This window comes from Castor canadensis, chromosome 7 (genome assembly GCF_047511655.1).
Source record: "Castor canadensis chromosome 7, mCasCan1.hap1v2, whole genome shotgun sequence".
Taxonomy (NCBI): domain Eukaryota; kingdom Metazoa; phylum Chordata; class Mammalia; order Rodentia; family Castoridae; genus Castor; species Castor canadensis.
Window position 1 is genome coordinate 162,370,188 of NC_133392.1, and position 12,142 is coordinate 162,382,329.

A 12,142-nucleotide genomic window follows, 5' to 3' on the forward strand; every position below is an offset into this window, starting at 1 on the left:
TGAGCCACTGGCACCTAATTCTGACCACTTTTGAAATCATACCATATGGTAAAGAAGTTAGGAATACTGGAAGGAAAGCTGGGCTCTGGGTTCAGAGTCATGAGATTCCTCAAGGTGAGCTATGATTTGTGGGGAGAGGGGCTAATAGAAGATGTGGGTGCTTTGGCCAGGAGGAGAAAGGACTGAAAAGAACATTCTTGAATATCAGTTTTAGTCACTTTTTAAACATAGATATAGGGCCGGCTGGAGTGGCTCCAGTGGTAGAGTGCCTGCCTTGTAAGCATGAGACCCTGAGTTCAAACCCCAGTACTGCCCCCACAAAAAACAAACAACACCAAAACATCATAAATATATAAGTCCCAAGGTTTGCCATCTAGATGTTCAAACAAATTTGGGATTGAATCCTTATCAAAACCAACTCCCTGGGCATGGTGGCACACCTGTAATCCCAGCACTCTGGTTGAGGCAGGAGGGTCTGGAGTTCATAGTCTCAAAAAAAAAAAAGAAATCAAAAAGCCCAAACCAAGCTAGGGTAATAAATGGCTCAAGTAGTACAGCGCCTATCCAGCAAGAGTGACCCCTTGAATTCTAACTCTAGTACTAGAGTTTTTTATTTGTTTTTTTATGGTGCTGGGGTTTGAACTTAGGACCTCCCCACTGGCTAGGCAGGCATTCTGTCACTTGCACCACTCCACCAACCCTGGTTTTTTTGTGTGTGTTGGGTAATTTTGAGACAGGGTCTCTCGAACTATTTGCCTGGGCTGGCTTCGAACCACAATCTTCCTGATTTCTGCCTCTTGAGTAAATAGGACAGGCATGAGCCACCTGTACCAGTTTTATTTAATCTCCCTCTTTCTTCCCTCCTTCCTTACTTCCTTGAAGTGTTTTAAAGCAAATCCCCAAATCCTGTCATTCCTCTTGTGTTAAGTATTTATATAACAGTTAAGAGCTCAGGTCCGTTAAGACATGTAGCAAAAGAACTAAAGTCTTTGGCTACTCAGGAGGCTCACCGTTCAGGCCAGCCCTGGGCAGTAAGCTAATAAGACCCCATCTCAGCAAACATGCTGGGCTTGGTGGTTTACATCTGTGGTCCCAGCTATGTGGGAGGCATAGGTAGGATGATTTAAGTCCAGGAAGGTCCTGGGCAAATGCAGGAAACCATATCTGAAAAATAACCTAAAACAAAAAGAGCTAAAGGTATAGTTCAGGTGGTAGAGAGGGAGATCCTGGGTTCAAACCCCGGTACCATTAAAAAAAAAAAAGAGAACCACAGTTTAGTCTTTCCTCTTGTCTGATAGAGCATCTTCTTGATTTGTCTCTTTTTAAAAGTTTATACATTTGTATTTTGAATCAAGATCCAAAGCCCCTGGTATTTTAAAGAGTGATAAAAAAAAATTGAGACAGATTTTCTTTGTGTAGCCCAGGCTGGCCTTGTACTTGTGGTCTTCCTACCTCAGCCTTCCAAGTGCTGGGATTACAGATCTATGACACCATGCCTGGCTTAGAAAGTGATTTTTTAATGGAAAATTGAAACAGATGCAAAAATTGTCAACTGCTGCAAGGAACTCTTTCAGTAAACTAAAGCCATTATCAGCTAATGGCTGATTTGTTTTATACATACGCCCTCCCACCTATTTCAATTTATTGGTTGTTTTGAAGCGAATTTTAGAGATATTTTGTTAAGTATTTGGTGTGTACCTTTAAGCATGAAGACCCATTAAATAAATATGATTCTGCACTCACACAGGCAGTGTATCAGCAGCTCCCTCATGTTGTGACAGCCTGTCTGCTTTCAGGTGGTTTGCTTGGACTTGGCTTCACGGTCAGATGGAATGTATTTCAAGGAAGGTCTGCATTCCAGTTGGCCTCTTAACTGTCTTAATTCATAGCCCCCTCCCCATTTGTCATGAAGTTTTTGTTAAAAGACAAACCAACCCCTGCCCCCAGGTTTGTCCTGGAGTGTTCCATAGGGTCTGTGTACTGTCATGATCTCTTGTGTCATGGAACACATACCTCTTGTGTGCTTTTACAGGTTTGTTCAGATTCATGATTTGCTGACAGGACCCTTCATAGGTACGAAGGCACTGTTGTAGTCTTAAAAGCATGATTTTGAAAATTGCCACCATTGTAAATAGCATCTCAAATAAGGACAGCATCTGATTTCCACTAACTTGTCAGTCACCAACTTGAGGTTGCTCTGTTGGGGGTGGGGGGCTTCATAGCTTAATCCATGAAAAGTTTAGGGGTACTTTCAGAGTGACTGTCTCATTGAATCTGACATAGAGACACAGTTCCATTTTGTGGTAACCAGACCAGAGTGAAAGTGATTCAGTGAGAGTTATATTTGCATGTCACAGAACCAGAACCTGAAGTGGTTTTTCTTTGCATGTAGAGTGAGTGGTGGTGGCTCTGGGGCACTTCACTCATAGGGTCAGATTGAAGGGATATGGTGCTCTGTGTTTGTCATGAGGTGGTGGGACTGTCACCTGGAGCACATTCACTGAATATGCAAGATACTCCAATAAAAGAATTATGCTGACTCTTCACTCACAGAGTTGTTGCAGTGCCTACAATAGGGGCAGGTCACTTCAATATGTGCCTTTTTCCCTTCCATGCTGGGTTCAAACCCAAGGCCTCTCATGTGCTAGGCAGGCACTCCATCATTGAGTTTTGTCCTCCACCCCATCCTTCTAAGTGCTTTACATTTCTATGGAACATGTTTCCAACACACAAGCTTTAAATAAAAGCGAGTGGCTAATGTGGGTCATGAACAGACGCGAGGCCTCAGCAGGCCCTGTCTTAGTGGATTAGTCTTGAAATTGCGACCTCAGCATGCCCAGAGCTTACCTAGGTGTACACTGAAAAGCAGAGCCCTGGCTGGCACACTTGGTGGTGGGGCTTCCCTGGCAGGCTGTGAAGATTAAATGTAAGTAAGACTTTTCAACATACACTCATGTTTTTGCTTTCAAAAGTAGTATAAGCAGCATTGCCATAGGGATATTGAATAGAAAACCATGACAAACAATTCTAACAAAAATGTTATTAGTCTTTTTTTTTTTTTTTTTTTTTTGGTGGGACCTGTGTTGAACTCAAGCATGTTTGTTTTCTTAAATAACTAAGCTTACTATACTCAAACTCACATTCTGCTTTTCACTTAATATTAGAAGTATTTCCCTAAATTATTATATTGTTTTCATTATTGTTCTTAGTGACAGTTTATGCTTCATTCAGCCACTATAAAAGTTAACACTAGCTGGGTACTGGTGGCTCATACCTGTAATCCTAGCTACTGGGGAAGCAGAGATTAGAAGTATAAAGGTTCAAAGCTAGCCTGGGAAAATAGTTCAAAAGACCCTATTTCAGAAGTACCCACAAAAAAGGTTGGAGGAGTTGCTCAAGCGGTAAAGCTCCTCCCTAGCAAGTGTGAGGCCCTGAGTTCAAAGTCTACTACTACCAAAAAAAAAAAAAAGTTAACATTTGCTTTTTGTAAAACCTTAAAAGTGTAGAGAGAAGAATGTAAATGCTGGCTGGATGCCGGTGGCTCATGCCTGTAGTCTTAGATCCTTGGGAGGTTGAGATCAGGAGGATCATAGTTCAAGGTCAGTTTGGGAAAATATTTTGAGAGACCCCCAACTCCAACATAACTGAGCAGTATATACTGGAGGAGTGGCTCAAGAGATAGAGCACCTGCTCTTGTAAGCATAAAGCCCTGAGTTGAAGCCTGAATTCCACAAAAAAAAAAAAGTAAATACTTTTTGGCTTCAGGGCCCAGAAAATCTGTTAACTTTTGGGGCAGGTGGTCAGTAAGCCATACCTATAGAAAACAGGAAGAGGAGAAATTGTCCTGCTTTTCTCTGTCATTGTCTAAAAAGCAGTCACACTACCAACATCACTGTTTGTCCTCTTTATACACAGAGAAAGGCTTTAATGTGCTACTCCATGCCTTGTTTGTTTCATCTGTCATTTCTTCACAGGAAAGTTGAACTTGAGTGTTAGAGAACTTTTGAGTTTCTGGGAAGCGGAACATCGTCTGCTTCCTTCACATTCAGCTCTGTATTTGTAGCAGTACTCTGTGCATGTGCGCATGTGCTGTCCAGCTGCTACCATCCTGTCCAGCAGCTGGGCTGTACCTGCAGATGACCTAATTATTGTCCTGAGTAGTAGAAGTCCATGCACAAAATCCTTCCTTAGATTTAATCTTAGAATTCTTCTTAAACTTTAAAGCTGAGCTTGATGGAGAACATTGTAATCCCAGCCACTCAGGTGGCAGCGGCAGGAGGATCTCAAGTTCAAGGCCAGTGTGGGCAAAAGTAAGGCACTCTATCTCAAAATTAAAAGGGCAGAGGGCATAGCTCAAGTCTGGTCTCAGTCCCCAGTACAGGGGGTAGGGTCCAAAAGCAGACTAGTGACAAAGAGAGATGTGTTTCTACTGCCAGCACTTAGGCTTCTCTTTCTCACTGACTCATACGTGAATTACATGGTCTTATAGTAATCTTACCTTTATTGCCAGTGGAAAATTAAAAAAAAACATTTACAAGCACAGATTTTAAGTCTCTTAACACACTTATATGGGCACTGATTGTAGAAGAAGTTGTAATCAAAAGGCAATGCTAGTATTTCTGCTGTTCACTAGTGAAAGCAATAGATATGGTTTTCTTCTCTTTGCTTTGAAGATTAAAATCACCAAATACTGGTGTTAATACTTGGGAAGTTTTGAGAGGTCACTGAATTAAATGGCAGCTCTCATTTTAAAAATAATTAGGTTTTTAGTAAGTTCATTTGTCTAGGCTTAAGTAATGCAGTCAGGTGGTTGTCATGTACATGCTCTTCTGTGAGATGTGAAAAGTGTAACTAAAAGAAAGATTTTGAGACCCCCTTTCCTGGAGGGCTTCTCCCCCCAACTCTGGGGACGACTCTATTCTCCCACTTTATACTTTTCTATCTCAATAAACTCGCCTGCTTTACAAAAATGAATGGAAGGAAGGGAAGGAGGCAGGGAAGGAATTAATTCAAAAAATGGAGAACTGAGGCCAGGCATGGGTGGCTAACACCTGTAATCCTAGCTACTCAGGAGGCAGAGAGTAGGAGGATTGTGGCTTGAAGCCAGCCTGGGCAAATAGTCTGGGAGACCCTATCTCAAAAAATCCTTCACGGAAAAGGGCTGGTGGAGTGGCTCAAGGGGTAGACCCTGAGTTCAAGCCCCAGTACTGCAAAAGAATAAATAAATAAATAAACAATAAATGAGCTGAGTGCAGTGGCCTATGCTTGAAATCCCAGGATTTGGGAAGTAGAGATCAGAGGATTGAGGTTCAAGATGAGGCCAGGCCAGCCTTGGGAAAAAGTTAGTGAAGTCCTATTTCAACAAATTAGCTGAAGGCCGGGCACCAGTGGCTCACGCCTGTAATCCTAGCTACTCAGGAGGCAGAGATCAGGAGGATTGCAGCTCAAAGCCAGTCCAGGAAATAGTTTGTGAGATTCCATCTTGAGAAACTCTTCACAAAAAACATAGGGCTGGTGGAGTGGCTGAAGGTGTACACCCTGAGTCCAAGCCCCAATACTAAAAAAAAGGAAAAAAAAATCTGCGTCTGTGGTCCCAGCTGTATAGGAGGCCATAAGTAGGTGGATCCCAGAATGCAAGACCCTGTGTGAAAAGTAATCTAAAAAGGCAAAAAGAGCTAGAGGTGTGGTTCAAGTGGCAAGAGCAAGCTAAGGCTGGAGTACCACCAAAACCAAAAAAAAGCTTCATTTCAGAAGTTACATCCATCTAACACTGGAATTCAGGCTTTTAAGAATAACTTCTCAGCCAGGCACTGGTGGCCGTACCTGTAATCCTAGTTTCTTGGAAACTGAAATCAGGAGGATTGAGGTTCAAGGCCAGCCTGGGCAAGTAATAGAGAGACCCCCATCTCTAAAATAATCAGAGCAAAGTGGACTGAAGGTATGGCTCAAGTGGTAGGGCACATGAAGCTGTGTTCAAATCCCAGTCCCACCGAAAGAAAGAATAGCCTCTCCCCATCCCCTACCCCCAGCATAATCACAACAACTCACTTTTATTTTCACTCTAAGCTTTTTTTTTTTTTTTTTAATTTAGTGGGACTGGAGTTTGAACTCAGGACTTTGTGCTTGCAAAGCAGGCACTCTACCACTTGAGCCACACCTCCAGGCCCCACCTTTCTTTTCTTTACTTTTTTTTTTTTAAAACAGGGTCTCAATTTGTAGCCTAGGCTGGCCTTGTACTGGACTGGTGATCCTCCTGCCTTGGCTTTCCCCTGAGTTCTGGGGTTGCAGGTGTGTGTCATGATGCCCTGACAAGACACAGAATTTTTGAAGCAGTTCAGAAAATTCTTTCTGCTTATTTGGTTATTTTTAGACCTGTACTGTAAAAGCTAGGTTAACTTTTTAGTGTTTATGCTGGGATCAGATGTTACTTGTTGACCCTCATGACAACTTTAGGTGCTACTTCTCCTTACATTAGCTCTGGATGATTAGGTAAGGAGCTTCTTTATAGCCCAGCATGACTCTTTTAACAAGAGGTGCTAGGGTATAGCGACCCCTAGCTTGGCAAAACTGCCTAACACTTTGACCCTGCACAAGATACAAATTTGGTGAAAGCATTCAGGGCAGACAAATTTGGTGAAAGCATTCAGGGCAGACACACACCATATCTTTCCATGTTTAACATTCTGTGCTATAATATTCGCAAACTGCAGTCTTAGTCTTTATATGCAAAAGAAAAAAACTGTCAACCCACACGACCTCCCTTCTTATAGAAAAGGCTGGGTCCATGAGTGTGGTCTCCCTCTTAGGTCCAAGTCCTGACTCATAGGCCTTTCCTGTCAGTTCTGTGAACTCTTTTTAAGGCCATTGCTAGTGAGTGTGAGGTCACCTTAAACTCCCAGTTTGGATGTTGGACCGTCTCTGGACTTCCAACACTTACTGAGCTCATCCCTGTGTCCTGCCCAACCTTTAGCAGCAATCAAAGTTTCTTGATGAGTTGGGAGAGACTCCGCTCATCAGTGTGTGTATTAGTAGTCTATAATGTGGGTCATAAAAAATAACATTTGGGGACTTTCTGCACAGAAGGAGGTCTAGGAGCTTCAGCAGTGAAACTTGGAGGTCATGCAGGTAACTTTCCCAACATAGGCTTCTGTCTAAACAAATAAGTACTTTTAATTAAATATTTGACATCTTTTAGCCCTTTGACTTTTACACACAAATTTGTAGGATTGGTACTGGAGTTTGTACTCAGGGCCTCATGCATGCTAGGCAGGTGCTATCCCCTTTGAACCATGCCTCTAGCCCTTTTTTACTTTAGTTTAATTTTTCAGATAGGGTCTCAAGTTTTTGCCCAGGGCTGACCTTGGACTGTGATCCTTCTACATACTCCTCTTGCCTAGCTGGGATGACAGGTACAGACCATCATGCCTGGCTTGCTTGTTGAGATGAGGTCTTACTGACTTTCTCTGACTGTCCACAATCCTCAATCTCCACCTCCCAAATAGCTGGAATTACAGGTATTAACCACTGTCCCACCTATACGGAATTTTTTTTTTTTTTGTGCATCGTTCCTGGAGGCACTGCAATACCAGGTCGATGCGAGGAGTGGACGGAGCAGCTCCTATTCCATCTCCTAGTCCCAAAAATCCATTTAATGTATTGTCCTAAAGTAGAAGACATACCAGATATTAAACTGATAAGAACAGATGCTACACTTGATCTTAGACAGAAGGCTGAGAAGTGACCTACATAGAATTTTTGATGATAAACTTGCTACCCTGTATAATTTATTTGGGGGATTGAGGTCCTCACATAAACCATGTTTGCATGTGGTAGCTAATTGTATTAAGTAATTTCATATCAGCTTTGTGATGCATTGGTTGTTGTATTTATGACTAAGTTAACACCAAGATCTTCATCAGAAATGCCACCTCCTCCATCTATGACATCTTCTTGGGAAAAGAAGTCTTCGGTTTAGCAGGATGATCTTACTTCAGTCTGATTTTGGGAACACCCTTGAGTGGGTGATCAGGGCTTGTGAGCCTGATTTAGTCTGCACTTAGAAGGACCTAGGTATTGTTTCTGAGCCTTCTGGGATCCCAGGGCCTGTTGGGTGGGAATGGAGGACTGCTGGACACCACCATGTCCTTTTAGGACTGCCATACGAACCTCCTGACACCTTTGTGGTCACAGGTTGACAGTTATGGCTTTCTGGTGCTACTTTGCTCAATTGCCCCTATTCTAGATATCAGTGTTGCATTCCTGGTTACAGGGTACCCAGATCTTTTCACAGAAAGTACTTCCTAATGCAGCTTTCCTTTTCAGCCTGCCATGCTTTCAGCGGCACATTATGATTAGGCATTTTACCGTCTTGACAGTCGTAATTACAGTTTATTAACCCAGTCCTAGGTGAGTCTTCTACATATTCTGACGGATGCTCAAGTAAAGTTCTCTCTCGCTTTCTCTCCCTCTCTCTTTTTTTTTGCCCAGGGAGTAAGGGGGAGGGGGGTGCTCTATCACCTGAGCCAAAGCCTCTACCCAAGTTCTCTGATTTATGAAACCATACATAGTTCACTTTGATTTCCTTGCCTCACCTGCTTCATAAGTTACTCAGCAATTGCTTATTGGTTTTTGTGCATGTTTCTGTTTTTGTTACAGACCGTGGGTTCTGAGGGCATTGAGAGCACCGAGGCCTGAAAATGAGTGAGCTTGATCAACTGCGGCAGGAGGCCGAGCAACTGAAGAACCAGATTAGAGTACGTAGCCTGCTTGTTCATTGTGTTTCAGGTCAGAAGCTACCATTGAAGGGAGAATGGGTTGCTGCAGAGGGAGATGTAATTGTCCCAATAAATGCTGATCATAGACCCAGATATGTGGCCTAATACATTGTTTTCTTGCATATTATTATTTGTTACTTGAGTACACATGAAATGTTTCTGTAGGATCCATAAAGGTTTTTTTTTAAACTTTTTATCACCTTGGGATCCTCTTTTGGTCAGTGTATTAGAGGGTGGTGTCTACCCCATTCCCTGAAGAGCCTGCTACTAAATTGAGAGCAAAAAATGTGCATAAAAGTATTAAAAAAAAATAGAACGATCTTGAATGTGTCAGATTTATTTGTTCTTAATTTTGACAAGGGGTGTCCCTCAGGATAACTATTAGAATCTATCTAATTGAGGATAAAATTAAACAAAAAATAACATTCACATTATTCTGATTCAGTCTTTTTGTTTTTGGGGTTTTTGTTTTGTTTTGTTTTGTGTTTTTGGTGGTGCTGGAGATGGAGCCCAGGGCCTCACACATGCCAGGCAAGTACTTCTACCGCAGAGCTAGAGCTCAGCTCTAACACACTGAATCCTAATCTGGGATTCATAGTGTTAAATTGCAGGCTCCAGAAACTTTTTTAAAGAAAGGAAGAAGAGGTCTAAAAGAAAACACTGCTGTCTTTACTTTTTGTTTTATAGAGAAACATTTAATATTCTTCTGTCTTTCTGGTCTCAGATTTTATGAACAGCAAGAGAAAAATTTTGAGGTAGGTTTATGAAGAGAAAGTCCAATATTCAGAGAATCACTTTTTAAGAAACTATAAACAGTCACGTATTCAGGCAGCCTAGTGGAAACTGGAGAAAGAAGCACCAGCATCATTTTAGCCAACTTTGTCTTAAAATTGAGAAAAGGATAACAAAATTTTCTGAGATTTACAGACAAAGAAAACAGAAAGTGTTCTCTGCTATAAGAATTTCATACTTGGATGTTTGAAAGACCTGCTATAGCTTAGTGCACATGAGAAGGATCTAGATTTTTAATACCTTGCCCAGAATTAATAGAATGTATTTTAAAATACTTGGTATGATACAGAGTTATTCCCTGAAATACCAAAGGATTTTTTTTTTTTTTTTTTTTTTTGCTACAGATTGAACCCAGGGCCTTATACATGTCAGGCAAGCACTTTACCACTAACCTACACCCCAGCTGTAATATTTCCCCTAAAGGTTTTTGGTTTTGTTTTTTTTATTTGGGTTGTTTTTAAGACAGGGTCTTGCTATGATACACAGGCTGGTTTTAAAATCATGGACAAACTTGGAGGCTCAAGAGCTCCTCTTGTTCCCACGTCCCAAGTATGTCTCATCACCTCACTCAGCATTGCTGATAAACTGAATGATTTAGCCAGGTGCTGGTGGCTCACACCTGTAATCCTACCCACTTGGGAAGCTGAGATTGGGAGGATCAAGGTTTGAGGCCAGCCCAGGAAAATAGTTCACAAGACCCCACCTCTAAAATAACCAAAGAAAAAGTGGACTAGAGGTGTGGCTCAAGTGGTAGAGCACCTGCTTTGCAAATGTGAAGCCCTGAGTTCAAACCCCAGGCCCACCAAAAAAACCTTTGCATGACTTAAAAACTTAAAGCTGGCTCAGTGGTGCACACCTGTATTCTCAGACACTTTGGAGGCTGAGACAAGAAGATCACAAGTTTGAGGCCAAGCTGGGCTATTATATTGTGAGACCTTGTCTCAAAAAACAAACAAAACTATAAACTTGTACACAGCTCATTTTGCAGCAGCAATTTTCTTGGTACATAAAAAAGTAAAGCATAACTGGGATGCTACTAATATTGATCTAATTGAGTTGTTTCTGAGTCCAGAACATTCTTGGCTGTTTACCATCTGTTTTTGCGATTACAATCCCTCTTTATCCCACAAATGTGACAAGTAAGTTTGTAGAAATTAGGATTTGAGGGTTGGGGAGTTGCAGTAAATGTTTACCTGAGCTGGGAACTAGTGCTCACGCCTATAATCATAGCTACTCTGGAGGGCAGAGATCAGGAGGAAGGAGGTTTTAAGCAAGCCCAGACTAATAGTTCATGAGACACCCTATCTTAAAACCTCATCACAGAAAGGGCTGGTGGAGGTCTCGAGGTATAGGCCCTGTGTTAAAACCTCAGTACTGCAAAAAAAGGGGGAAAAAAATGTTTACTCGAAATTACTTTGTGGGGGGGGGGTGGTGGCAATACTGGGGTTTGAACTCAGGACCTCACACTAGCTAAGCAGGCACTGTACCACTTGAGACATGATGCTAGCTCTTTTTTGTGATGGGTTTTTTCGAGATAGGATCTCATGAACTGTTTGTTCCAGCTGGCTTTGAACCTCAGTCCGCCTGATCTCTGCCTTCTGAGTAGCTAGGATTTCAGGTGTGAGCCACCTGAAGTTCCTATTTTTAAGTTTACTTTGAAAATAGTCTTAAGCTGTAGGGTGATTTGGCCTATTTTATCTTTCTAACAGCTATAATTTGTTCATAAATTGTTCACAAATAGTGAGCTTGGATTTGTTCACAGCAGGGAGAGAGGTTGTATGGCAAGTGTGAAAGACATCCATGTTTGTGTTTTCACCTATCACATTTATAGTCCCCAGTGCCCACTAAGTAGCCGTCCTTCTAGACTGACCCTCAGGATGCAATGTGATATCCGCTACATGCTTCTGTTAGCATTGTAAACATGCACAAAGGCAATCAACAGATTTTATCTCCTCCAGCATATCTAAAATGTCATTTCAGTCATTTATATTTAGATGCTTTATATTCAGTTTTTGCAATGTCTTCAAAATTTAGCTTGTTACCTTCTCACATGTGAGGGAACATCTCAGTTTGCACTTCCAGTGCTTCATATGCCCACAGTCACACGAGACCCAAACCCCCCATAGTAGACAGTACAGTTCTGAACACTAGAAGAGCCACTGTCCTTCAGCTGTCATGACAAGGGTCTTCATAGACACCTGCATGGATTTGTGCTTTGTCTCTGAAGTGCTGGCTTGGTGCACTTGTTTCACGCGGGGCAGACAGTGAATGCAAAGGCCATTACCCCAATTGGGAAGGGAAGACTTCTTTAAAAAAGTAAAATACACAGTTTTTCTGATTGCCCAAGGAATACACACTTGTTAAACAATTCAGAGCATGATGAATCAAACAAAAAATGGTAGCTGATTCTAAGATGAGTTTTTGTGGGGGTGGTTTTAAGGTTTCTTTTGGTTGCATTATTGAGGAGACATGAGCTCTCAAAGGGATGCTAAGTAAAACATGGTATGCCGTAAATACACAGAGCAGTGAGACTCATCTGTCACAGACCAGGTGCACTGGACCTATGGTCCAGAGTA

The 12,142-nt window shown here is 41.9% G+C and overlaps 1 protein-coding gene and 1 non-coding gene across 6 annotated transcripts in view; one reads left to right on the forward strand and one right to left on the reverse strand.

Annotated features, from left to right (window-relative positions):
- Nucleotides 1–12,142, forward strand: part of Gnb1 (G protein subunit beta 1) — a 73,343-nt gene that overhangs the window by 41,762 nt on the left and 19,439 nt on the right. For all 5 annotated transcript variants that reach the window (XM_074081576.1, XM_074081575.1, XM_074081577.1 and 2 more), the window contains exon 3: nucleotides 8,656–8,753. In XM_074081576.1, the coding sequence (XP_073937677.1) occupies nucleotides 8,697–8,753 (57 nt within the window). In that variant the 5' untranslated portion in view covers nucleotides 8,656–8,696. The remainder of the gene's footprint in view (nucleotides 1–8,655; nucleotides 8,754–12,142) is intronic.
- On the reverse strand, nucleotides 7,553–7,742 carry LOC141425095 (U2 spliceosomal RNA). Its single transcript, XR_012450200.1, has one exon. It is a non-coding gene; the product is annotated as a U2 spliceosomal RNA (small nuclear RNA).